Here is a 27,377-nt window from a genome sequence, read left to right on the forward strand (position 1 = left end):
TAATGCCTTGATTCAGTAACAGATGTGCATCTGCCGTTGGCCAAGAAGGGTCATCACAGCTGAAACCTGCCACATTCAAGTGGACAGCCCTTTCTGTGCTAATCCTTCTTCACCTTGTGTATGTAAAACAGTAACATGTTTGCAATATTACAACAGGGCATCCCCCAAACTGTTGTCTTCTTGTAAGAGGTACTCTTTGAGTGTTTTTGACGCCCCAGGCAAGGACGGGAGGTTTGGAAGTTGTTTGGGATATTTATCTGTAGGAGTCTCTCTGCCACAGGGCTAGACTACTTAGGACATTGAAAGACAACACATCAGGTGCATCAAGAAAACATAGTAGTGTATTTTTTAAAGCCTGCATGCAGAAATCCGCACTTGGACAACACTTATACTAGGCTAACGCAAAATTAATTTGCAAGCCTTGGGCATGGCAAAAGTCCCTTCTTACGAGCCTAACATATCCACTCGATTTGCAAAAGGGTAAAATAAATGTTTTAGGAAAACGTAATTCAAACTCAAGTACCACCAACCGCACAATGTTTGGCATTTACCATGTGGACAAGGATCATAACTCGCTAGACGCTGCCCGCCCGTCTCCTCCCCGCCAGCCGGTAGAGATGTACCCCTACTCTGTGCCCCTCTGTATCCCACGCCCCGCTGTATATCTGTTCTGTTGTGACCTCTGTAAAGCGCTCCATTATGTATCTGTATTGTTGTATTGCTGTGCACCTCTGTAAAGTGCTCTGTTGCTTCTCGAAGCTATGTTCCAGATGGAATAAATATAATAATAATAATAATAATAATAATAATAATAATAATATTAAAGTACAGTGTGAGGTGTGTGATAGATGGGGGTCATAATGACACATTTTGACTTCAGAGCACCTGCCACTGACAAAAGGTATCATTGGAGAGGTTGACAGAAATAAAAGAGTGCAGTACACCAGCCATGCACAGGCACTCAGACTCTCAAGAAAAAAGAAGAAGAGGGGGTTAGGGGAATATGGGGGTAATCGGCCATGCAACATAAACTTCAGCCACACTTCCCACACAATGGGAGACACATCTCATTATTGATTCCAAAAATAACAATTACTTTTTTGCTATCCCACACCACAAACTGCATTCTCAGTGTGTTGTCTTCTTTACTGGACATTACTATGACCCAATAGCTTATATTTACCTTAACGAATTAAATTAATCCTGCAGCAAAGAAAGCCAGGATCAGCAGTTTTCAAGATGGATGCTTAGTCCACTGAGCTATCTGACTAGCTCAATTAAGGGAAGGAAGGAATGAGAAGTTCTAATAGGTCTGGGGATCCCACACACAGCAGATGTATAGTCGCCGATTTATCTGTGTCCCTCTGCTGATTCTGCAGGGCCCACAAAGCCACTGAAACCCTTGAATCTCTCTGGGTACCTGTCCTGATGCTATACCGGTCACACATAGCAGAAGGATAGTCCTGAATCTCTCTGGGTATCCCTGCTGATGCGGTAGAACCTGCGCATGCCAGAAGGATTGCCTTGAGTTTCTCTGGGTCCCTCTGCCACTACTGTAGAACAGAAGGATACCCTTGAGTTTCTCCAGGTCCCCTGTTGCTGCTGCAGAACCAAAGGATGGCCTTGAGTTTCTCTGGCCCCCTTGCTTATGCTGTAGAACAGAAGAATTGCCTTGAGTTTCTCTGGTCCCCCTGCTGCTGCTGTAAAACAGAAGGCTATCCTTGAGTTTCTCTGGTCCCCCTGCTGCTGCTGTAGACAGAAGGATACCCTTGAGTTATTATTTTTTTTTTAATGTTTATTTGTTCATGGTTTATCAAAAACCTTTACAAAATAGTCACAAAAGAATAGAAACAGAATGATAAGAAGGCATTAATATTTTCACAATCGCAATATACACATTTCTTTAAATTACATCAAAAGAAAGAGTACAAACATTAAAACAAAATTCAGGAGTCAAGACATGTCTAACTTAAATCACATACTGTTTTTAAAAAGGAAATAACACGGTTGATCAAAATCGATGTGTATCCATTTCTCATTTTGTACCATATGTAATTGGGATCATTACTAAAACTATTGTCAAATAACTCTGCAAAGTATTCAGTTCTTTGTTTTAACCCCTGCTGCTGCTGTAGAACAGAAGGATAGCTTTGAGTTTCTCTGGTCCCCCTGCTGCGCTGTAGAACAGAAGGATAGCCTTGAGTTTCTCAGGGTCCCTCTTATGGTGCTGTAGAACCAAAGGATAGCCTTGAGTTTCTCTGGGTCCCTCTGCTGCTGCTGTAGTACAGAAGGATAGCCTTCAGTTTCTCTGGGTCCCTCTGCTGCTGCTGTAGTACAGAAGGATAGCCTTCAGTTTCTCTGGGTCCCATTACTGCTGCTCACACAGTGCATGAATGTGTGGGCCGCCTTAAAACTAACCCCCCTTCTACGGCCATTTCATAGGAATGCTGGAATAGTATCTGAGGGTCTATTTGTAAACGTGATGCAGGGATGACTCACAATTAATCAACTGGGTTCCTGAAATCGCCCAGGTCAGAGTAAGTGTGAGATTCCCTGCATTGCCAGTACATGGAAGAACATACAGCCTGTGCTGTGGAACACAACATACGTGGAAGAGGGGCGCTCTCTTTCCACCGAGACGATACACCTACAAAATGGCTTTGCCTGTGCACAATTATTTGCAATTGTAATGATTTTCTGAGAGGCAGCCATGTGATAGGGACTTAAACCAGTGACCCTGAGCTGGAGGAATAACCAAGCCATGAAGGATATTGGAACCGCCTAGAACTACCAAAAGAAGGCCCCACCTGGCATCTGACTTGCAGATGGTATGTCTTGTACATGTCTTATTAACATTTATTTCTGTATATTGATGTGAATCATCTTATATTTCCAGGATACAATGAGGCCATCCCAGAAACACACGCTACTAGTAAGTATGACATTTACTTTGTATTTGTGTACCTTCTTGGAGGAGTGCAGAGGAGGGTAACGAGGAGCAACAGTCAGGCAGGGCAGCGGCCCAGGGGTCCACCCACACAAGGAGGCACCAAACTGTGCCTGAAAACATCTTAGCTGGCTTATTTCAAGGGAGGCGGGGAGGGCTCCAAAATGTCTGCCCAAGAAGCAATATAAATTGACTGGAGCAAGAATGTGTTGAAATGCAGCTATTCCGCACTCTCAGGTGCTCAACACAGATTGTGTGCTTTTCCAGGTAGAAGATTGTGTTTGTAGCATTTTGAACACATCTTCCACTTAGCCATTTGGCACGTTCTCTCCTTTTGCTGAGAATTATGGGCCACCATTGGACGCAGATCTTGTTTTGATCTGGTCTGATATAATTAGCAGTCGTTCATGATCCAATAATGCAGCCGCAACTTAAGAATTTCGTTATTTTTACTTGAGTGTTCATGTAGGTTTGTCATGATAGATTTCCGGTACAGGGAATATGTCGATGCTCCCCGGTGGAGCTGCTGGGTGCTGGGATCTACTGGAGGACATTGCGCTTAATATCACAAGAGTGGCTATAGGGAACCTGTAGTCAAACAGGTCTTGTGAGCGAGACATGATGTTTATGAGGACATTCGCCGGGCAATATACAGCAATGGACTGCAGGTATCCTGTGCCCCAGGCTCAGGAATGGCGCTACATCAGACAACTCCCAGTGTCCACATCACTGTCTGTATTTCTCTTTCCTTCCAGCTCTAGAACCACCTATTGTAGTCACCAACACCCCAGTGGAGAGCATCAGGACCGAAAACTTCACCTTAAACCTCACCATTACCAACTTGCCCTACACAGAGGATCTAGCTGCAACTCCCCCTTCAACAAAGTTCTACGCCACTTCCATTGTCATGCAAGCTCTGGTAAGTGTGGTTGCATGGTATTTCCTTTTTCTGCCATTATTTATACCTACAAGCGATTTTTCATGAAGTGCTTTTTGTAATCACTTCCAGATTGACTCTGTCTTAAAGAACAGCAGCATCGGAGCAAAGTACCAGGGCTGCAGCATTGACTCATTCAGGTAAGGTGGGAGCTTGTGTTCTCAGGCCACGGGAGGAGATATGTGACAATGATGAGCCCAGGCCACACTTGACTGACTAGGGAGGTGTCCCATTGGTCAAGGTCTATGTGCATGATTCTTCGACTGCAAGGTCTATTGGTCAATATGTGCTTCCTGCTTGCATGCCAATGTCTGCAAATCAATCTGCAGGGAGAGCAGGGTCTAAGAGACAATTGGAGAATGTGGGCCAACTTAGAAGAGTGATGAAGCTGTGCAAGCACCATGCCAGCTGTGGGGTGCTGGGTGGCTTCACTCTATGGTTGGTCATGATAGAATGACTCTATCATGCAGTAATCTATGCATGGACACTGCACTTGGCAATCCAGTTGCTCGTCTCCATTCCATCGACTGTGATCTCATGCCATCCCATTTCTCTCTCGTAGCAAAGGCACTGCTGAGTCACAGACCAAGCTGAATGCCATCTGCACACTGAAGAAAGAGGCCACCGGACCCCAGTTTGACAAAGTGGCCATCTACCAGGAGATCAAACAGAAGACCACCAACATCACCTTGTTGGGCAACTACCACCTGGACCCAAATAGTCTCTACGTTGATGGTAAGAGGACCTGTAACAACAGTTTTAATACAATAATTATATGTTAGATTGGGGATGTGTCTTTGGTCAATGAGCCATGGCATGGGGAGCTGTGCCAATCTTCTGCAGGCTCTAGCTTTGAAAGGAATTTATGACTACCAAATAAAGAAGGGAACAAGGAACCAGACCAGGGCAGATAATTTGCATGCACCTCCAACCTATCCTCAAAATGAATGCTGGCAAATAGAAGTAGCACAGCCCAGTTTGTCAAAGTGGCCAACTAAGAGGAGATCAAACAGAAGTCCACCAACATCGCAATGTTGGGCAGCTGCCATCTGGACAAATATAGCCTCTATGTTGATGGTAAGGGGACATGTAACTACCCAGATAATGCCTTGATTCAGTAACAGATGTGCATCTGCCGTTGGCCAAGAAGGGTCATCACAGCTGAAAACTGCCACATTCAAGTGGACAGCGCTTTCTGTACTAATCCTTCTTCACCTTGTGTATGTAAAACAGTAACATGTTTGCAATATTACAACAGGACATGCCCCAAACTGTTGTCTTCTTGTAAGAGGTACTCTTTGAGTGTTTTTGACGCCCCAGGCAAGGACGGGAGGTTTGGAAGTTGTTTGGGATATTTATCTGTAGGAGTCTCTGGGCCACAGGGCTAGACAACTTGGGACACTGAAAGACACCACATCAGGTGTATCAAGAAACTGCAAAAGCACAACACTCATATTAGGGTAATGCAACAATAATGTGGAAACCTTGAGCACGGCAAAGGTCCCTTCTTAAGAGATTAACTTGTCCACTCGTTTTTCAAAAGGGTAAAACAAATGTCTTAGGAAAACGTAATTCAAACTCAAGTACCTCCAACATGACAATGTTGGGCAGCTACCATCTGGACAAGCGCTGGCACGTCGCCTCTCGCGCCACCTAACGTGCTAGACGCTGCCTGCCCCTCTCCTCCCCATCACTCGGTACAGATGTACCCCTACTCTGTGCCTCGCTGTATCCCACCCCCCGCTGTACATCTGTTCTGTTGTTACCTCTGTAAAGCGCTCCATTGCTTCTCGAATCTAGGATCCTGCTGCAATAATAATAATAATAATAATAATAATAATAATAATAATAATAATAATAATAATAATAATAAAAGTGTGAATTGTGTGATAGTTGGAGGTCATAGTGACACATTTTGACTTCAGAGCACCTGCCACTGACAAAAGGTGTCATAGGGGAGGTTGACAGAAATAAAAGAGTGCAGTACACCAGCCATGCACAAGGCACTCAGACTCTCAAGAAAAAAGAAGAAGAGGGGGTTAGAGGAATATGGGGGTAATCGGCCATGCAACGTCAACTTCAGCCACACTTCCTACACAATGGGAGACACATCTCATTATTGATTCCAAAAATAACAATTACTTTTTTGATATCCCACACCACAAACTGCATTCTCAGTGTGTTGTCTTCTTTAATGGACATTACTACGACCCAAAAGCTTACATTTACCTTAACAAAATTAATCCTGCAGCAAAGAAAGCCAGGATGTGCAGATTTCAAGATGGATGGTTAGCCCACTGAGCTATCTGACTAGCTCAATTAAGGGAAGGAAGGAATGGGAAGCTCTAATGGGTCTGGGAATCCCACACACAGCAGAAGTATAGTCGCCGATTTATCTGTGTTCCTCTGCTGATGCTGCAGGGCCCACGCATACCAATGGAAAGCCTTGGATCTCTCGGGGTACCTGTCCTGAAGTTGTACACGTCACACATAACAGAAGGATAGTTCTGCATCTCTCTGGGTCCCTCTGCTGCTGCTGTAGTACAGAAGGATAGCCTTCAGTTTCTCTGGGTCCCTCTGCTGCTGCTGTAGAACAGAAGGATAGCCTTCAGTTTCTCTGGGTCCCTCTGCTGCTGCTGTAGTACAGAAGGATATACTTCAGTTTCTCTGGGTCCTTCTGCTGCTGCTGTAGTACAGAAGGATAGTCCTGCATCTCTCTGGGTCCCTCTGCTGCTGCTGTAGTACAGAAGGATAGCCTTCAGTTTCTCAGGGTCCCTCTGCTGCTGCTGTAGTACAGAAGGATAGTCCTGCATCTCTCTGGGTCCCTCTGCTGCTGCTGTAGTACAGAAGGATAGTCCTGCATCTCTCTGGGTCCCTCTGCTGATGCTGTAGTACAGAAGGATAGCCTTCAGTTTCTCTGGGTCCCTCTGCTGCTGCTGTAGTACAGAAGGATATCCTTCAGTTTCTCTGGGTCCTTCTGCTGCTGCTGTAGTACAGAAGGATAGTCCTGCATCTCTCTGGGTCCCTCTGCTGCTGCTGTAGTACAGAAGGATAGCCTTCAGTTTCTCAGGGTCCCTCTGCTGCTGCTGTAGTACAGAAGGATAGTCCTGCATCTCTCTGGGTCCCTCTGCTGCTGCTGTAGTACAGAAGGATAGCCTTCAGTTTCTCTGGGTCCCTCTGCTGCTGCTTTAGAACAGAAGGATAGCCTTCAGTTTCTCTAAGTCCCTCTGCTGCTGCTGTAGTACAGAAGGATAGCCTTCAGTTTCTCTAAGTCCCTCTGCTGCTGCTGTAGTACAGAAGGATAGCCTTGAGTTTCTCTGAGTCCCATTACTGCTGCTCACACAGTGCATGAATGTGTGGGCCGCCTTAAAACTAACCCCCCCCCTTCTACGGCCATTTCATAGGAATGCTGGAATAGTATGTGAGGGTCTATATGTAAACGTGATGAGGGAAGACTCACAATTAATCAACTGGGTTCCTGAAATCGCCCAGGTCAGAGTAAGTGTGAGATTCCCTGCACTGCCAGTACATGGAAGAACATACAGCCTCTGCTGTGGAACACAACATACGTGGAAGAGGGGCGCTCTCTTTCCACCGAGACGATACACCCACAAAATGGCTTTGCCTGTGCACAATTATTTGCAATTGTAATGATTTTCTGAGAGGCAGCCATGTGATAGGGACTTAAACCAGTGACCCTGAGCTGGAGGAATAACCAAGCCATGAAGGATATTGGAACCGCCTGGAAATACCAAAATAAGGCCCCACCTGGCATCTGACTTGCAGATGGTATGTCTTGTACATGTCTTATTAACATTTATTTCTGTATATTGATGTGAATCATCTTATATTTCCAGGATACAATGAGGCCATCCCAGAAACACACTCTACTAGTAAGTATGACATTTACTTTGTATTTGTGTACCTTCTTGGAGGAGTGCAGAGGAGGGTAACGAGGAGCAACAGTCAGGCAGGGCAGCGGCCCAGGGGTCCACCCACACAAGGAGGCACCAAACTGTGCCTGAAAAGATCTTAGCTGGCTTATTTCAAGGGAGGTGGGGAGGGCTCCAAAATGTCTGCCCAAGAAGCAATATAAATTGACTGGAGCAAGAATGTGTTGAAATGCAGCTATTCCGCACTCTCAGATGCTCAACACAGATTGTGTGCTTTTCCAGGTAGAAGATTGAGTTTGAAGCATTTTGAACACCTCTTCCACTTAGCCATTTGGCACGTTCTCTCCTTTTGCTGAGAATTATGGGCCACCCTTGGACGCAGATCTTGTTTTAATCTGGTCTGATATAATTAGCAGTCGTTCATGATCCAATAATGCAGCCGCAACTTAAGAATTTCGTTATTTTTACTTGAGTGTTCATGTAGGTTTGTCATGATAGATTTCTGGAACGGGGAATATGTCGATGCTCCCGGGTGGAGCTGCTGGGTGCTGGGATCTACTGGAGGACATTGCGCTTAATATCACAAGAGTGGCTATAGGGCACCTCTAGTCAAACAGGTCTTGTGATTGAGACATGATGTTTATGAGGACATTCGCCGGGCAATATACAGCAATGCACTGCAGGTATCCTGTGCCCCAGGCTCAGGAATGGCGCTACATCAGACAACTCCCAGTGTCCACATCACTGTCTGTATTTCTCTTTCCTTCCAGCTCTAGAACCACCTATTGTAGTCACCAACACCCCAGTGGAGAGCATCAGGACCGGAAACTTCACCTTAAACCTCACCATTACCAACTTGCCCTACACAGAGGATCTAGCTGCAACTCCCCCGTCAACAAAGTTCAACGCCACTTCCATTGTCATGCAAGCTCTGGTAAGTGTGGGTGCATGTTATTTCCTTTTCTGCCATTATTTATACCTACAAGCGATTTTTCATGAAGTGCTTTTTGTAATCACTTCCAGATTGACTCTGTCTTAAAGAACAGCAGCATCGGAGCAAAGTACCAGGGCTGCAGCATTGACTCATTCAGGTAAGGTGGGAGCTTGTGTTCTCAGTCCACGGGACGAGATATGTGACAGTAATGAGCCCAGGGCCGTCTTGACTGACTAGGGAGGTGTCCCATTGGCCATGGTCTATTTGCATGATTCTTCCACTGCAAAGCCTATTGGTCAGTATGTTATTCCTGCTTGTGTTGCAATGTTTGAAAATCGATCTGCAGGGAGAGTAGGGTGTAAGAGGCCAATTGGAGAATGTGTGCCAATTTAGAAGAGTGATGAAGCTGTGCAAGCACCATGCCAGCTGTGGGGTGCTGGGTGGCTTCACCCTATGGTTGGTCATGATAGAATGACTCTATCATGCGGTAATCTATACATGGACACTGCACTTGGCAATCCAGTTGCTCTTCTCCATTCCATCGACTGTGATCTCATGCCATCCCATTTCTCTCTCATAGCAAAGGCACTGCTGAGTCACAGACCAAGCTGAATGCCATCTGCACACTGAAGAAAGAGGCCACCGGACCCCAGTTTGACAAAGTGGCCATCTACCAGGAGATCAAACAGAAGACCACCAACATCACCTTGTTGGGCAACTACCACCTGGACCCAAATAGTCTCTATGTTGATGGTAAGAGGACCTGTAACAACAGTTTTAATACAATAATTATATGTTAGATTGGGGATGTGTCTTTGGTCAATGAGCCATGGCATGGGGAGCTGTGCCAATCTTCTGCAGGCTCTAGCTTTGAAAGGAATTTATGACTACCAAATAATGACGGGAACAAGGAACCAGACCAGGCCAGATAATTTGCATGCACCTCCAACCTATCCTCAAAAAGAATGCTGGCAAATAGAAGTAGCACAGCCCAGTTTGTCAAAGTGGCCAACTAAGAGGAGATCAAACAGAAGTCCACCAACATCACAATGTTGGGCAGCTGCCATCTGGACAAATATAGCCTCTATGTTGATGGTAAGGGGACATGTAACTACCCAGATAATGCCTTGATTCAGTAACAGATGTGCATCTGCCGTTGGCCAAGAAGGGTCATCACAGCTGAAACCTGCCACATTCAAGTGGACAGCCCTTTCTGTGCTAATCCTTCTTCACCTTGTGTATGTAAAACAGTAACATGTTTGCAATATTACAACAGGGCATGCCCCAAACTGTTGTCTTCTTGTAAAAGGTACTCTTTGAGTGTTTTTGACGCCCCAGGCAAGGACGAGAGGTTTGGAAGTTGTTTGGGATATTTATCTGTAAGAGTCTCTCCGCCACAGGGCTAGACTACTTAGGACATTGAAAGACACCACATCAGGTGTATCAAGAAAACATAGTAGTGTATTTTTTAAAGCCTGCACGCAGAAATCCGCACTTGGACAACACTATACTAGGCTAACGCAAAATTAATTTGCAAGCCTTGGGCATGGCAAAAGTCCCTTCTTACGTGCCTAACATATCCACTCGATTTGCAAAAGGATAAAATAAATGTTTTAGGAAAATGTAATTCAAACTCAAGTACCATCAACCGCACAATGTTTGGCATTTACCATGTGGACAAGGATCATAACTCGCTAGACGCTGCCCGCCCGTCTCCTCCCCGCCAGCCGGTAGAGATGTACCCCTACTCTGTGCCCCTCTGTATCCCACGCCCCGCTGTATATCTGTTCTGTTGTGACCTCTGTAAAGCGCTCCATTAGGTATCTGTATTGTTGTATTGCTGTGCACCTCTGTAAAGTGCTCTGTTGCTTCTCGAAGCTATGTTCCAGATGGAATAAATATAATAATAATAATGATAATAATAATAATAATAATGATTTTAAAAAGTACAGTGTGAGGTGTGTGATAGATGTGGGTCATAATGACACATTTTGACTTCAGAGCACCTGCCACTGACAAAAGGTATCATAGGAGAGGTTGACAGAACTAAAAGAGTCCAGTACACCAGCCATGCACAGGCACCCAGACTCTCAAGAAAAAAGAAGAAGAGGGGGTTAGAGAAATATGGGGGTAATCGGCCATGCAACATCAACTTCAGCCACACTTCCCACACAATGGGAGACACATCTCATTATTGATTCCAAAAATAACAATTACTTTTTTGATATCCCACACCACAAACTGCATTCTCAGTGTGTTGTCTTCTTTAATGGACATTACTACGACCCAAAAGCTTACATTTACCTTAACAAAATTAATCCTGCAGCAAAGAAAGCCAGGATGTGCAGATTTCAAGATGGATGGTTAGCCCACTGAGCTATCTGACTAGCTCAATTAAGGGAAGGAAGGAATGGGAAGCTCTAATGGGTCTGGGAATCCCACACACAGCAGAAGTATAGTCGCCGATTTATCTGAGTCCCTCTGCTGATGCTGCAGGGCCCACGCATACCAAAAGAAAGCCTTGGATCTCTCGGGGTACCTGTCCTGAAGCTGTACATGTCACACATAACAGAAGGATAGTCCTGCATCTCTCTGGGTCCCTCTGCTGCTGCTGTGGTACAGAAGGATAGCCTTCAGTTACTCTGGGTCCCTCTGCTGCTGCTGTAGTACAGAAGGATAGTCCTGCATCTATCTGGGTCCCTCTGCTGCTGCTGTAGTACAGAAGGATAGTCCTGCATCTCTCTGGGTCCCTCTGCTGCTGCTGTAGTACAGAAGGATAGTCCTGCATCTCTCTGGGTCCCTCTGCTGCTGCTGTAGTGCAGAAGGATAGCCTTCAGTTGCTCTGGGTCCCTCTGCTGCTGCTGTAGTACAGAAGGATAGTCCTGCATCTCTCTGGGTCCCTCTGCTGCTGCTGTAGTACAGAAGGATAGCCTTCAGTTTCTCTGGGTCCCTCTGCTGCTGCTGTAGAACAGAAGGATAGCCTTCAGTTTCTCTAAGTCCCTCTGCTGCTGCTGTAGTACAGAAGGATAGCCTTGAGTTTCTCTGAGTCCCATTACTGCTGCTCACACAGTGCATGAATGTGTGGGCAGCCTTAAAACTAACCCCCCCCCCTTCTACCGCCATTTCATAGGAATGCTAGAATAGTATGCTAGGGTCTATATGTAAACATGATGCAGGGAAGACTCACAATTAATCAACTGGGTTCCTGAAATCGCCCAGGTCAGAGTAAGTGTGGGATTCCCTGCATTGCCAGTACATGGAAGAACATACAGCCTGTGCTGTGGAACACAACATACATGGAAGAGGGGCGCTCTCTATCCACCGAGACGATACACCCACAAAATGGCTTTGCCTGTGCACAATTATTTGCAATTGTAATGCTTTCCTGAGAGGCAGCCATGTGATAAGGACTTAAACCAGTGACCCTGAGCTGGAGGAATAACCAAGCCATGAAGGATATTGGAACCGCCTGGAACTACCAAAATAAGGCCCCACCTGGCATCTGACTCGCAGTTTGTATGTCTTGTACATGTCTTATTAACATTTATTTCTGTATATTGATGTGAATCATCTTATATTTCCAGGATACAATGAGGCCATCCCAGAAACACACGCTACTAGTAAGTATGACATTTACTTTGTATTTGTGTACCTTCTTGGAGGAGTGCAGAGGAGGGTAACGAGGAGCAACAGTCAGGCAGGGCAGCGGCCCAGGGGTCCACCCACACAAGGAGGCACCAAACTGTGCCTGAAAACATCTTAGCTGGCTTATTTCAAGGGAGCTGGGGGGGCTCCAAAATGTCTGCCCAAGAAGCAATATAAATTGACTGGAGCAAGAATTTGTTGAAATGCAGCTATTCCGCACTCTCTCAGGTGCTCAACACAGATTGTGTGCTTTTCCAGGTAGAAGATTGTGTTTGTAGCATTTTGAACACCTCTTCCACTTAGCCATTTGGCACGTTCTCTCCTTTTGCTGAGAATTATGGGCCACCCTTGGACGCAGATCTTGTTTTAATCTGGTCTGATATAACTAGCAGTCGTTCATGATCCAATAATGCAGCCGCAACTTAAGAATTTCGTTATTTTTACTTGAGTGTTCATGTAGGTTTGTCATGATAGATTTCTGGAACGGGGAATATGTCGATGCTCCCGGGTGGAGCTGCTGGGTGCTGGGATCTACTGGAGGACATTGCGCTTAATATCACAAGAGTGGCTATAGGGCACCTCTAGTCAAACAGGTCTTGTGAGCGAGACTTGATTTTTATGAGGACATTCGCCGGGCAATATACAGCAATGCACTGCAGGTATCCTGTGCCCCAGGCTCAGGAATGGCGCTACATCAGACAACTCCCAGTGTCCACATCACTGTCTGTATTTCTCTTTCCTTCCAGCTCTAGAACCACCTATTGTAGTCACCAACACCCCAGTGGAGAGCATCAGGACCGAAAACTTCACCTTAAACCTCACCATTACCAACTTGCCCTACACAGAGGATCTAGCTGCAACTCCCCCGTCAACAAAGTTCAACGCCACTTCCATTGTCATGCAAGCTCTGGTAAGTGTGGGTGCATGGTATTTCCTTTTCTGCCATTCTTTATACCTACAAGCGATTTTTCATGAAGTGCTTTTTGTAATCACTTCCAGATTGACTCTGTCTTAAAGAACAGCAGCATCGGAGCAAAGTACCAGGGCTGCAGCATTGACTCATTCAGGTAAGGTGGGAGCTTGTGTTCTCAGTCCACGGGACGAGATATGTGACAGTAATGAGCCCAGGGCCGTCTTGACTGACTAGGGAGGTGTCCCATTGGCCATGGTCTATTTGCATGATTCTTCCACTGCAAAGCCTATTGGTCAGTATGTTATTCCTGCTTGTGTTGCAATGTTTGAAAATCGATCTGCAGGGAGAGTAGGGTCTAAGAGGCCAATTGGAGAATGTGTGCCAATTTAGAAGAGTGATGAAGCTGTTCAAGCACCATGCCAGCTGTGGGGTGCTGGGTGGCTTCACCCTATGGTTGGTCATGATAGAATGACTCTATCATGCGGTAATCTATACATGGACACTGCACTTGGCAATCCAGTTGCTCTTCTCCATTCCATCGACTGTGATCTCATGCCATCCCATTTCTCTCTCATAGCAAAGGCACTGCTGAGTCACAGACCAAGCTGAATGCCATCTGCACACTGAAGAAAGAGGCCACCGGACCCCAGTTTGACAAAGTGGCCATCTACCAGGAGATCAAACAGAAGACCACCAACATCACCATGTTGGGCAACTACCATCTGGACCCAAATAGTCTCTATGTTGATGGTAAGAGGACCTGTAACAAAAGTTTTAATACAAGAATTCTATGTCAGAGTGGGGATGTGTCTTTGGTCAATGAGCCATGGCATGGGGAGCTGTGCCAATCTTCTGCAGGCTCTAGCTTTGAAAGGAATTTATGACTACCAAATAATGAAGGGAACAAGGAACCCGACCAGGCCAGATAATTTGCATGCACCTCCAACCTATCCTCAAAATGAATGCTGGCAAATAGAAGTAGCACAGCCCAGTTTGACACAGTGGCGAACTAAGAGGAGATCAAACAAAAGTCCACCAACATCACAATGTTGGGCAGCTGCCATCTGGACAAATATAGCCTCTATGTTAATGGTAAGGGGACATGTAACTACCCAGATAATGCCTTGATTCAGTAACAGATGTGCATCTGCCGTTGGCCAAGAAGGGTCATCACAGCTGAAACCTGCCACATTCAAGTGGACAGCCCTTTCTGTGCTAATCCTTCTTCACCTTGTGTATGTAAAACAGTAACATGTTTGCAATATTACAACAGGGCATGCCCCAAACTGTTGTCTTCTTGTAAGAGGTACTCTTTGAGTGTTTTTGACGCCCCAGGCAAGGACGGGAGGTTTGGAAGTTGTTTGGGATATTTATCTGTAGGAGTCTCTCTGCCACAGGGCTAGACTACTTAGGACATTGAAAGACACCACATCAGGTGTATCAAGAAAACATAGTAGTGTATTTTTTAAAGCCTGCACGCAGAAATCCGCACTTGGACAACACTTATACTAGGCTAACGCAAAATTAATTTGCAAGCCTTGGGCATGGCAAAAGTCCCTTCTTACGAGCCTAACATATCCACTCGATTTGCAAAAGGGTAAAATAAATGTTTTAGGAAAACGTAATTCAAACTCAAGTACCACCAACCTCACAATGTTTGGCATTTACCATGTGGACAAGGATCATAACTCGCTAGACGCTGCCCGCCCGTCTCCTCCCCGCCAGCCAGTCGAGATGTACCCCTACTCTGTGCCCCTCTGTATCCCACGCCCCGCTGTATATCTGTTCTGTTGTGACCTCTGTAAAACGCTCCATTATGTATCTGTATTGTTGTATTGCTGTGCACCTCTGTAAAGTGCTCTGTTGCTTCTCGAAGCTATGTTCCAGATGGAATAAATATAACAATAATAATAATAATAATAATAATAATAATAATATTAAAGTACAGTGTGAGGTGTGTGATAGATGGGGGTCATAATGACACATTTTGACTTCAGAGCACCTGCCACTGACAAAAGGTATCATAGGAGAGGTTGACAGAAATAAAAGAGTGCAGTACACCAGCCATGCACAGGCACTCAGACTCTCAAGAAAAAAGAAGAAGAGGGGGTTAGAGGAATATGGGGGTAATCGGCCATGCAACATAAACTTCAGCCACACTTCCCACACAATGGGAGACACATCTCATTATTGATTCCAAAAATAACAATTACTTTTTTGCTATCCCACACCACAAACTGCATTCTCAGTGTGTTGTCTTCTTTACTGGACATTACTATGACCCAATAGCTTATATTTACCTTAACGAATTAAATTAATCCTGCAGCAAAGAAAGCCAGGATCAGCAGTTTTCAAGATGGATGCTTAGTCCACTGAGCTATCTGACTAGCTCAATTAAGGGAAGGAAGGAATGAGAAGTTCTAATAGGTCTGGGGATCCCACACACAGCAGATGTATAGTCTCCGATTTATCTGTGTCCCTCTGCTGATTCTGCAGGGCCCACAAAGCCACTGAAACCCTTCAATCTCTCTGGGTACCTGTCCTGATGCTATACCGGTCACACATAGCAGAAGGATAGTCCTGAATCTCTCTGGGTATCCCTGCTGATGCGGCAGAACCTGCGCATGCCAGAAGGATTGCCTTGAGTTTCTCTGGGTCCCTCTGCCACTACTGTAGAACAGAAGGATACCCTTGAGTTTCTCCAGGTCCCCTGTTGCTGCTGCAGAACCAAAGGATAGCCTTGAGTTTCTCTGGCCCCCTTGCTTATGCTGTGGAACAGAAGAATTGCCTTGAGTTTCTCTGGTCCCCCTCCTGCTGCTGTAAAACAGAAGGCTATCCTTGAGTTTCTCCGGTCCCCCTGCTGCTGCTGTAAACAGAAGGATACCCTTGAGTTATTATTATTATTTTTTTTAATGTTTATTTGTTCATGGTTTATCAAAAACCTTTACAAAATAGTCACAAAAGAATAGAAACAGAATGATAAGAAGGCATTAAGATTTTCACAATCGCAATATACACATTTCTTTAAATTACATCAAAAGAACGAGTACAAACATTAAAACAAAATTCAGGAGTCAAGACATGTCTAACTTAAATCACATACTGTTTTTAAAAAGGAAATAACACGGTTGATCAAAATCGATGTGTATCCATTTCTCATTTTGTACCATATGTAATTGGGATCATTACTAAAACTATTGTCAAATAACTCTGCAAAGTATTCAGTTCTTTGTTTTAACCCCTGCTGCTGCTGTAGAACAGAAGGATAGCCTTGAGTTTCTCAGGGTCCCTCTTATGGTGCTGTAGAACCAAAGGATAGCCTTGAGTTTCCTGGGTCCCCTGCTGCTGCTGTAGAACAGAAGGATAGCCTTGAGTTGCTCTGGTCCCCCTGCTGCTGCTGTAGTACAGAAGGATAGCTTTGAGTTTCACTGGGTCCCTGGGCTGCTGCTGTAGAACAGAAGGATAGCCTTGAGTTTCTCAGGGTCCCTCTTATGCTGCTGTAGAACCGAAGGATAGCCTTGAGTTGCTCTGGTCCCCCTGCTGCTGCTGTAGAACCCACACAATGGAAGAGGCTATAGGTGATCATCAGATCTGCTGCTAGTTTTCAGGAAAGGGGTCTCACAGCTGACCAGGTGCCTTGCTGTTTCCCAGGGATACACACAGGCATGGGAGTAGACAGTTAGCCACAACCTTGTGTTTGATCTATGAATCACAAACTAATAAGACCTGTTGGAAACACTGGTGCTTCCACAAAGTCGCTAAAAGTTAAAAAGGACAAAAGAGGGGCCTTACTTTCAAATTGTAAAAAAGCTGTCTTGTATGTCAAAGGATTTTGGTGGGATTAATGTTTACTGGCCCTCCACTCTTAAATAACTGGCACAAGGGAGTAACAGCTTGATGGACTCATCTCACCTTTTCTTGTCTAGATATCATGATGGAAAGCCAGAATCAGGTGCTGTAGTCAGAAATACAGGACCTGGGATGTGGTGGAGGGTAGTATTCTCAGCCTCAGTCAGAGTCTGTCTAGATGACTAAAAGGCACAGAGTTCTTGCTCTACTCACTACAGAAAGAGTAATAGGTGCATGTGTAAAGCAAAGAATGATTGATCGGCATTCGTTAGCAACACTAAGGATGCTTGGGGGAAGGCTGGAGCCTGTTTGATAGGTCAAAGACAATCATACTTAGAACACAGTTGAGGAAAAGGGAACGTGATGAACCAGCCAGCGGATTCTAATAGTGTATCAAAACTGCCAATAGGCATATAAAAACATGAGACCATCAGACCCCCTGCCCAATCCAATATGTTTCTGCAGACATCATTGTGGAACGTGCCAGGGACAGATATTTTCCATTCCTTTTTAGGCCCTCCTCAACCCCCTCGGAAGGCAAATGTGGGTACCAAAATAATGACCTTTACCCTGTGATCAACACCAAAGAGAGAACCAGCCCGACATCAATGGCTGTGTTATGTATCACATATGCTGGATTACACGTGGCCATTTATAAACCTGTATGTGTTTTGTATCTGTTTCAGGTTACAATGAAGCATCTGTGCCAAGTAAGTACAACCTGAATCCTTTTACAACTGCAGGCTCAAGACAATAAGCCTGAACTACAAAATGCTGATCAGTAGTGACAACATATCCTATAGCTTCATATCCCAGCAAGTAATAGCTTTGCATTCCCAGTGAACAGTCCAGGGTCCCCATTCAACATGTAGCACAAGGTCTGATGTCGGGTGAAGTTCCATGCCATGGATTAACACTAATAAGGACCCTGCTGGCTGTAGTTTGTATTTTCTTTGGGTGCTGCAGTTGTTCAGCTTTTTTAATCACGCCTAGTCCTTTTACATAGTTCAATGAAGAGTGAACTAGAGCACCAACTACCAGCAGACAACGTTATCTGTTCATAAAAGGAGAGTATGTCCCATCAGTCACAGATGAAAATGGTAACTTTGCACAAGTGAAAGGGCTTCAAGGTTAACAAAAGGTCTGTGCTACAGCCCTAGTTTGCTGCCATTGATTGTCCAATGTTAAGATTCTGCAAGTGATGCTCGGATGGTAATCCCCTCCTTGTGATGTGATATCTCTTAACGGGGAAACTCTAGAGAGTGTGTCTCCTTGAAGGCTAACGCCCACCCCACCGCTGTGCTCCTCCAAGTTCCCTTGTGTTAAGATTCGCCTATCAGATCAAGCATGTGACCTACACTGTTCACCTATAGATGCATCCAGCCAAACACTCAAGATATGCACAACGCAGTCCATTCATGCCTGATGCCTTGTGCTGCCTTCACGCTGCAACTAAACAAACTCCTCCATATAAAAACAACACTTGTGCCACAAAATACACACACTAAGTGAACAGTCGAAAAAGAATATGGTTAAGGGGGCACTCAGATCACCTTTAGCTTGTACCTATATGTGCATATTTAAAATGTGTGATTATGTGTGTTTTGAGGAAACAGCAAACATGCCTCACTCATTAATTCTGTATACAGCCCAGTATGTTTCATCAAGCAAGGTTGCACTGTGACAAAGGCCTGGGTCTCATCATACTCTGTATTTTTATTATTTTCTTCCAGCCGTGGCGCCACCCATTGTTGTAACGACCAGCCCACCTGTGGACAGCAACAGGACTGAAATCTTCACTGTCAATTTCACCATTAACAACTTGCCCTATACCTCTGACCTAGCCTCACCTCCCCAGTCGGCAAAGTTCAACAGAACCTCCATTGTCATGCTTGCCTTGGTAAGCTTGAGATACAGCCCACCCCCTCCACACAATAATGACCCCATCCCTACTTATATACTTGCTTATTCACTTGGATTTGTTTATTCACATTTCACATTTCCAGATTGACTCGGTCTTAAAGAACAGCAGCATCGGAAGCAAGTACCAAGGCTGCAGCATAGACTCCTTCAGGTAAGGCAGGAAGCTGCACCCTTAGATCACTGGAATTGAAAACCCACAGTACTGAGCACTGAGATATATGAGATCTCTAAAAATGTGCTTTTCCCACAATGGAAAGGCGAATTCCCTCTCTGGTTGATGACGTCAGCCCATCTGATTCTGTCACAGCAAGGTCGATTGATGTATACAGTCCTGAATCAGGAAAACCACTTGTCAAAAATGCATGCAAATCTGGTCTGGGTGCTGAGATAGGAGCATATGTATGGGTAGTGACCATGCAGTTGAGTAAACAGTGGATCAAGAGGGAGGAACACCATCGAGCAAACGAGAATGAAATGGGAGCAATGTTGCGGGTCTGGTACCTTAGGTCATTTTGGATGTGGACATTGTTCCCTCTGGATCAGATATTCCTCATTTTGAGACATGAATGGGACATTATGGTTTCCATAAATGAAAATGGTAGCAGCAGTAATGGCAAGATATCATTTTCTCCAATTAAGAAAGATGCTGGGGTTCTCAACAACTGGAATACACAAGAGCTGCAGTGAAGATGAGAACTGGACGTTCCACTTCTTGATAGAATGCACTGGAGTAAGGCAAAGCCATCCCTCCCTCTAAATAGTCTTTGTCCCTTCCTTTCATTCAGGTCAGACATGCCTGGGTTGCACTACTGGGGAGGACAGGGTGCTGCTTGCACTCTGTACATGACATGCCTCACTTTCTTTACTAAAATAGAGATACAGTGCACCCTCTTCCTTTGGGCAGTTTCCTTGATTTCCACGCTGGGGTGTTGATGGGACATCCCTCTTTCTACATGGCACATGCATGGCTACTGGTGCCAGATGGGAGGTTACGCTTCCCATCGTCCAACTAGAGCATTCAAGATTGTGGGTACCAGATGGGAGGTGGAGCTCCCCTTTATCTAAACAGGACATCTCGGCCATTGGTACCAGATGGGAGGTGGAGCTCCCCTTTATCTAAACAGGACATCTCGGCCATTGGTACCAGATAGGAGGAGGAGCTCCCCTCCATCCCATTAAGATATCTCGTGTTGTGGGTACATGATGGGATGTGGAGCTTCACTACTTCTGGATCATTAAAGCTTTGCTTTCAGGCCTGGAGTGTTGATGGTTCTTGCCACACCCTAAATAGGACATGTCAAGTTGTGGGTACCAGATGGGAGATGGCGATTCCCCCACTATAAGATGACATGCCACCAAGCTGAGAATAACCTTGATGCCCCTGCGCCCTGTTAGCCTCAGGTCCGGTGCGCAATACAAATGAAAAAAACAAACGAACAAACATAAATGCTAGGCTGTGGCTACTAGATGCCAGAAGTATGTCTCCCCTTCTAAAAAGGACATGCCAGGCTGTTTACGCTAAGTGGAAGGTGGAGTTTCCCTTCTTCTGGATCACAAATGCTTGGATTTCAGTACTGAAAATAAGTGGGTTTCTCCTCTCTCCAAATAGTGCATGCTAGATTGTCAGTGTTGGTTTGGAGGTGGAGCGCTGCTGAATAAGGTATATTTGGCTTTCAGTATTGGGTACCTTGTGGCTGTTGCTTCTTAAAATAAGACATGCCTAAAGTTAAATGCAGCAGAGAAGGGGAATCTTAATTTCCTCTATAAAAGACATCCCCCACTTCCTGTACTAGAGGGAAGTTGGAACTTCCCCCCTTTTCTTTCTAAGACATTCCAGGCTGATATTATTGTTTAGGAGGTAGCACTTCCCTTCCGCTGAGTCATACATGTCTGTGGGTACTGGATGGTGTGTGCGATTGTCTTTATTGTCAACAATCTAAAACATACGTGGCTCAGGGAGAATAGAAAAAGGTCTATTTCCTCTCCATTATCACCCAGGGTATTAGTTACTGGGGAACAGGTCACCTTGACAGATTTCACAATTTCAACAACGTAAAATATATAGAGAACTGTATCTGGATATGCGAGGAACATACGTTACCTGAATCACACAACACTCTTTCAATCACTTCTTGAAGTCTGTGATTTGACCCCTGGCAATCCATATGGCCTTGTCCATCTCACTGCCTGTGATCTCATGTCTATCCATTTCTGTCTCCTAGCAAAGGCACTGGTGACTCACAAACCAAGGTAAACGCCATCTGCAAACTGAAGAAAGAGGACACAGGGATCCAGTTTAACAAAGTGACCATCTACCAGGAGATCAAGCAGAAGACCTCAAACATCACCACGCTGGGCATCTACCAACTGGACAAAAATGCTCTCTATGTCGATGGTAAGAGGCCCTGAAACAAAACGGTTATGATTCAGTTTTATAACAAGCAAAGGAAAGGATCTGTGTGTAATGTTACTAATGAGTGGTGAATGTGGTTTAGCAATGTAAAGGGGGACGTGGGAGGCTGGGAGCGGAAAGCAGCCAAAGGCAAGCATAGCTGGGACACATATGAGGTGGAATAATGGTATACTTGCCAGTGACCTAGTTAGCATCATAAATACTGTTTAACATACGAAACATGCAACCAGCTGTCCACTATCCCCAATCCCAAATGCTCGTCTAGATCTAAATGCATGACATCCCCCACTTGGGGACAGACCTTTTGCTTATCAATTCCTAACGTCCTGTTAGATGTGGTTGGTTGAATATGATGGTCATTGACCCCAGGCCCTGGCCTTAGAGTGCATCTAGCCTGAGTCCAGGACTGCAGCAATATTGATGATGACGAAGTTCATTGGCGCACACCTAGATGTTTACATGTTTTATTATATCTATTTCAGGTTACAATGAAGCCTCCGCCCCAAGTAAGTGCAGCAACTGTCTATTCGAGCTTCTGCGTCAATTCATTCATACTTAACTTAAAGAGTGGTTATGATCATCATTGCCATTATATAATGTTCATTTAAATTGCAGGAGGAGCCAGCTTTGTGTTTATTTTATTTATTGGGTGTTTATAATGCGCCGATAATGCAACAGGTGTTTAAAGGCGCCACAAGACAAAAAAAGGGGCAGGGGAACAGTGATGGAGAATAACAAAAAACTGGCCTGCTAGGCCTTGTGTCAATTAGATCGTGGAAGTGCAGTAAAAAAAGTGTAGGCGAGTGGGGGAGGGGGAGTGCCAGCCAGAGCAGAAAGATAATGCTAAAATGGGAAGGTAAGAGTGGAGAGCACGCAAGTGCTGAGGGCCAGGGGATAGGTGGGTGGGCTCCTGCGCTAGGTGTGTGCCCAAGGAAGGCCAGGTGGACAAGTTTCAGGGGAAGGCAGGGAGCAGGGAATGAGGACCTGCATGCTGAGTGCGAGGACTGGGAAGGATCAGGCTCAGTAGGGGTGTAGGCCCCGCCAACATAGTATAGGGGGAGGGAGCCCGGTAGGGCAAGTGCAGAATTTGCGGTGCGGGGGGTCAGGGGAGAATGAAGTGCTGGGGTAGACTTGGTGAGGAGGGCCTGGGGCCCTGTATGAATCAGAAGGAACCAGGCAGCCAGTTGTGAATCATGGATTCCCAGATAGAGCAAAAATGTCATGGCAGCCGAACTAGATAACCATTGCACAGGACAACAAATGAATCTACTAGCCATAGATTTTATTTTCTATTCATACTGCCGTTGATTAGCTATCTGATGCAAGCATAGTGTGTTGACATAGCGCCAATAATAAACCATTAAGTCACCAACTACTGTATCCACAACAGGTGTTTATCGGACAACAACTGGAGAATATATTACATTTATCTTGGTGCAAATTGTACCATTCACTACTGAAGAGCTTTGTTGAATCAAAGATAGCTGACTCCAGGGAAGTCATTTCACCAAAATGCCAGGAGTAGCGGAAGTGACATTACACGACCCTTGACCTCTGAGGACATCGCAAGAAGCAATGTCATTTGACGCTGCCACCAAGTGACATTACATGAAGTGATGGTACACAGCCTTTCACCCATTGACAAAACCGAAAGGGGCATCACATAGCATTGTTCCTAAGTACTCTACGAGAAATATGATTACAATATATACAATATACATTTCATACAAGAATAGATCACCATATGTAGCGTTAATCTGGTGATCTATTTGGGTGGTGTGTATAGGCCCATATTACCAAATTACTGTGACTGTAAGCAGACATCCAACACAACAACGTGGGCTATTGTACATCACTGAGGCTAAACTGAATGGAACCGGCAACTGACCCACACAAGTCTACCAGAGAAACGATGGTCTGGAGGATTGCCCAGATTTATGCCAGTGTTTATGAATGATTTGAAACTTTCCAGCCATCACCTTTCTGTTTTGCCTATTTGGTTAGTAACCCACAGTTTCATTTTTTGTTAGATAGGAGATAGAGGGGAAGGATGTGTTGCAAGTCACAGTAATTGCAGTTTGTTTATTTTATGTATTGTTTGTCTAATTTAAAATGTAAGCAGCAGTAGCAGCTCTATAATATCAGCCCTAGAAAATGCTGCTTTTATTATTTTCTTTGGTCCTTCATATCTTGCTTAATGCCAGCCTCCTCCAGCTTCCTAGCACCGGAACAGGAACTGAACCCATGTTGCACTGCATCCTCTTGTTCCAAAAGTAAGGGCGCTGCCCCTGAGCTATCCTTCCAAATACATTTGTTTTGCTTCAGGAAGCAACAGATGGTTTATTTCAAAGGCGGAGGGCAACTTAATGTAAATTAATTATCTCACCTTGCGTCTATCTACAGTATGCCTGTGATGCAGGTCTGGCAGTTCTGGGTCGGGTCACACAGTGTCCAGGCAGGATTGGTGACAGGAGCCACTGGAGCACACCCGTCTCATCAAAGTTCCAGTGGCTCTCTGGATGTGAATAGCAGGCACGATAGACACTGATGAGATTTGCTTTCATGCGGTGCTGTCACTGAGTACTGCAGGATGCTCTTACACATTCCCAACCAGTTGGACCTAGCCCCCATGCCCTTCCTGTTGCTACAGTACTGGACATGAGCTGCACAGACAGCCCTGCCCCTGAATCCAACCATTCAGACATTCTTCAGTAATGGACTGCCATCATGTTAGTGATGGTGGCTTCATGGTTTTTCCTGCATCCCTGCTATTTATCCAGCAAATGAGATTGAGAATCCAGGTGAAAAAAAGCTGTGGCACATGTAGCTGCATTTACAGCTGCCTTTTTCAGTTGCGACACAGATATCTCCTCTTGGCACTGGCTCTTCGTCCAGTGGCCCAGGGGTAGCAATGACAGGTCTAGGGGTAGCAGAGTGGAGGGCAGGGGTAGCAGCTGCCCCCCTGTATACTCCCAAATGACGTCCTTGTCTGACTCTTTGATAAAGCCCACAAAACATCTGATATGTGGAATGTAAGGCCACAAGCAGCCATAGATGGCATACAAGGCCATTTCACACCCCAAAAGCAGGCAAATACTTCCAGCAAATAAAGGGGATGAAAATAATCCTAAAAATAAAATAGGAAGCAACAAACAAATAGGACCTGCCCTTCTTCCACCTCCTTCTACCGACACACCTGCACAGATACATTCGGGTGTAGTTCTATGTGATTTTACCACATTTTAAAGACCAAACACAACCACTTTTTTTGGCCTTTTTTTGTGTTGCTCTTAAAATGTGGCAAAATCACATGCTCCCGTCCCCCTCCCGAAGGTGATCCCTTTCCCATCCCGACCATCTCCCGCTGATTCTTATGTAAATCGGGGGCTTTCACAACCCCTTTCCCCACACACCACCCCCTTCCCAGCATAACACATAACACACACCACACTTACACGCGCACACACACAGACACACAAACTTACCTGACTCGCCGGCTATGTCTCTTCTCTGTCTCGCCAGGCCCTTCCGCCTGTCAGCCCCTGCGCGTACTCGTGTCTGGCAGAGCCTGACAGGTCGATTTGGAAAGACCGCTCGCAGCGATTTCCGAGCGGTCTTTCTAAATCAGTCATTTCTTTAATTGATTTTTATAAATCAATTAAATCAGTTAGTACCGGGTCAGTGGTACCATCAGAGCAGACACTCTAATATTATAACTGTTTAATCTCAAAAGGACATTTAAGGTAAAATTGTATGTTTTTCATTTGCATGAATTACTAGGTGAAAAGATGTTTTTGTTACAAACCAATATCAATTTTAGAGTTCAAATATATTTTTGACCACCTACAAAAATAACCCCACTGTGTATGGAAATTACTTCTGAAACAGGGAGAAAAGGTCTCCCACTTCGTAAACCTTGGCCGTAGTGTTGGCTCTGAGGGGCTCTTAATAGATTAATCTCTGTTTGAGCATTACTGCATTTTTAATGATCAGGATAATTTTCTGGAAGGATACTGAAGAAAACTGTTTTGGGGGAAGAGGCTATAGAATATTTTTGGGAAAGATACAGGAAAACAGATTTTGAATAGATAAATAACCCACTGTGTTGACCACAATAAGTTTAGGCCTCACATGTGTCAGTCAGATTGTAGGGTCAATTTTCCAGTTGGATCAAACATTGTTATGGGATCATATCCTGCATAACTAGTTTATAGTATTTAGGAAGACAGATTCTGGTTAGAACAGGACAATCAATTAGCTGTATTTACAACTGTTTTCCTTTATTTTCTCTACAGCTAGAGATACAGAAATAATAGGAAGCTTGCAAACTAATCGATTACTATAACTCCTGACAGGCATATATATTGATAAGTGGCTCTTCGGGCAGCTTCTCTATGTAATTTTGGTACATTTAAATGTAGTGTGTACACCTTTGTGTATAGAAGCAACAGTGACATATTCAGAATACAGGTGTTCTATTTCATTATGGCTGTCTTCCATTGCGATCCTCTTAGTGGTACTAGGTGGTAGTGAGCTCATGGGCATTATTTTGTCAAGGAAACTATGTCTACCGCTGTCATTTGAACTTTGTATTTATAATTATAATTGTTCGTTTTTTTTTCAAATTAAATTTGACGATGTAATTCATAAGTGGGCTTCTATACGTGGCAGAACTATTGACTCCTTTGAAAAGAGGGATATAGAGTTGCCTGCAACAGCTGGGGTCACTGTTGCCTATGCAGAGACATATGAACTTATATTCTAACTCTTGATGCAGTGTCTGGTAAGAGTTGGCTGCAATGTTGTCCAATCCAGATGATCTGTTACCATTTCACCAATGAGGTCTGGAAGGAGTTGCTCTTTTTTAAGGACACGCCACTCCCCATATAGTGCATGAAGTTACCCCTCAAATTGAGAATCTGTAATCTCTGATTCTCATAAGATGAAGCTGGTACCTCACCTTTACCTCAACCCTGAAAGTCACATCTAGCCAAACACTGAAGTGCAGCACCCTGTGAAGTGACGTCATAGCTGATGCGTCTAAACTGAACTCTAGAAACGCAGCCCATTAAAGCCACAATGCAAAACACACCTGAAATTAACAGCTAAATCATTCTGGGAGCTGTGTACCTAGAACTCTTGCCAAAAAGCCAATGCTATGAACAGAGCTTTACATGCATTCACAGGGTAACTCTGCTCTACGTGGGGCATCAGTTAATGGTGGCCCTAATTGTACTACTGTGAGCCTCTGGTTTTTGGTAACTGGCCTGCATGTATCACACAAGCTTTCTCTGTATGCATTTTCTTTGTTATAAAATCTAAGCTGTCACTGCTGATAAAAGCCTGGGCCTCACACGGAAACTGTATTATTATTTTCCTCCAGCTGTGGAGCCACCCATTGTTGTGATAACCAACCCACCTGTGGAGAGCGCCAAGACTGAAAACTTCACCCTAAATTTCACCATTGCCAACTTGCCCTACACCTCTGACTTAGCCGCGACTCCCCACTCAATGAAGTACAATAGCACATCTGCCGTCATGCTTGCCTTGGTAAGACATGGGGGGCATCCAAGCTCTCCCACCTTGCTCTAACCCACCCCTCCTCGCAAACATTACACCTTCTCCATTCATGGAGTTGCCTATTCACTGGACCATGTTCATTTATCATTTCCAGATCAACTCAGTCTTCAAGAACAGCAGCATCGAAAGCAAGTACCAAGGCTGCAGCATAGACTCCTTTGGGTAAGATGAATTGCCACCCACTTTTTGGGTTCATTGCATTGAACACCAAGACATTGTACTACCTTAAAAAGGTGTACTTGTCTCGCAATATGAAGGGGATTAAAGAGTGTCAGTCCCGCGCTTCTCTCACAACATGGACAATTCGGTGAAGCCTTGCTGTGCTATAATCTCTTCCTGAACG

The 27,377-nt window shown here is 44.9% G+C and overlaps 1 protein-coding gene across 1 annotated transcript in view; it reads left to right on the forward strand.

The window, feature by feature from the left end:
- Window positions 1-27,377, forward strand: part of LOC138498010 (mucin-16-like) — an 86,786-nt gene that overhangs the window by 16,295 nt on the left and 43,114 nt on the right. Inside the window, exons 14-32 of the mRNA XM_069621835.1 lie at window positions 2,897-2,932; window positions 3,703-3,866; window positions 3,957-4,024; window positions 4,447-4,619; window positions 7,742-7,777; window positions 8,548-8,711; window positions 8,801-8,868; window positions 9,292-9,464; window positions 12,296-12,331; window positions 13,103-13,266; window positions 13,356-13,423; window positions 13,847-14,019; window positions 17,805-17,828; window positions 18,852-19,018; window positions 19,125-19,192; window positions 21,264-21,436; window positions 21,937-21,960; window positions 26,838-27,004; window positions 27,129-27,196. Coding sequence (XP_069477936.1) covers window positions 2,897-2,932; window positions 3,703-3,866; window positions 3,957-4,024; window positions 4,447-4,619; window positions 7,742-7,777; window positions 8,548-8,711; window positions 8,801-8,868; window positions 9,292-9,464; window positions 12,296-12,331; window positions 13,103-13,266; window positions 13,356-13,423; window positions 13,847-14,019; window positions 17,805-17,828; window positions 18,852-19,018; window positions 19,125-19,192; window positions 21,264-21,436; window positions 21,937-21,960; window positions 26,838-27,004; window positions 27,129-27,196 — 2,014 coding nt within the window. The remainder of the gene's footprint in view (window positions 1-2,896; window positions 2,933-3,702; window positions 3,867-3,956; window positions 4,025-4,446; window positions 4,620-7,741; window positions 7,778-8,547; window positions 8,712-8,800; window positions 8,869-9,291; window positions 9,465-12,295; window positions 12,332-13,102; window positions 13,267-13,355; window positions 13,424-13,846; window positions 14,020-17,804; window positions 17,829-18,851; window positions 19,019-19,124; window positions 19,193-21,263; window positions 21,437-21,936; window positions 21,961-26,837; window positions 27,005-27,128; window positions 27,197-27,377) is intronic.

The sequence above is a fragment of the Ambystoma mexicanum genome, chromosome 1p (assembly GCF_040938575.1).
Source record: "Ambystoma mexicanum isolate Mex_15411 chromosome 1p, UKY_AmexF1_1, whole genome shotgun sequence".
NCBI classification, from domain to species: Eukaryota; Metazoa; Chordata; class Amphibia; order Caudata; family Ambystomatidae; genus Ambystoma; species Ambystoma mexicanum.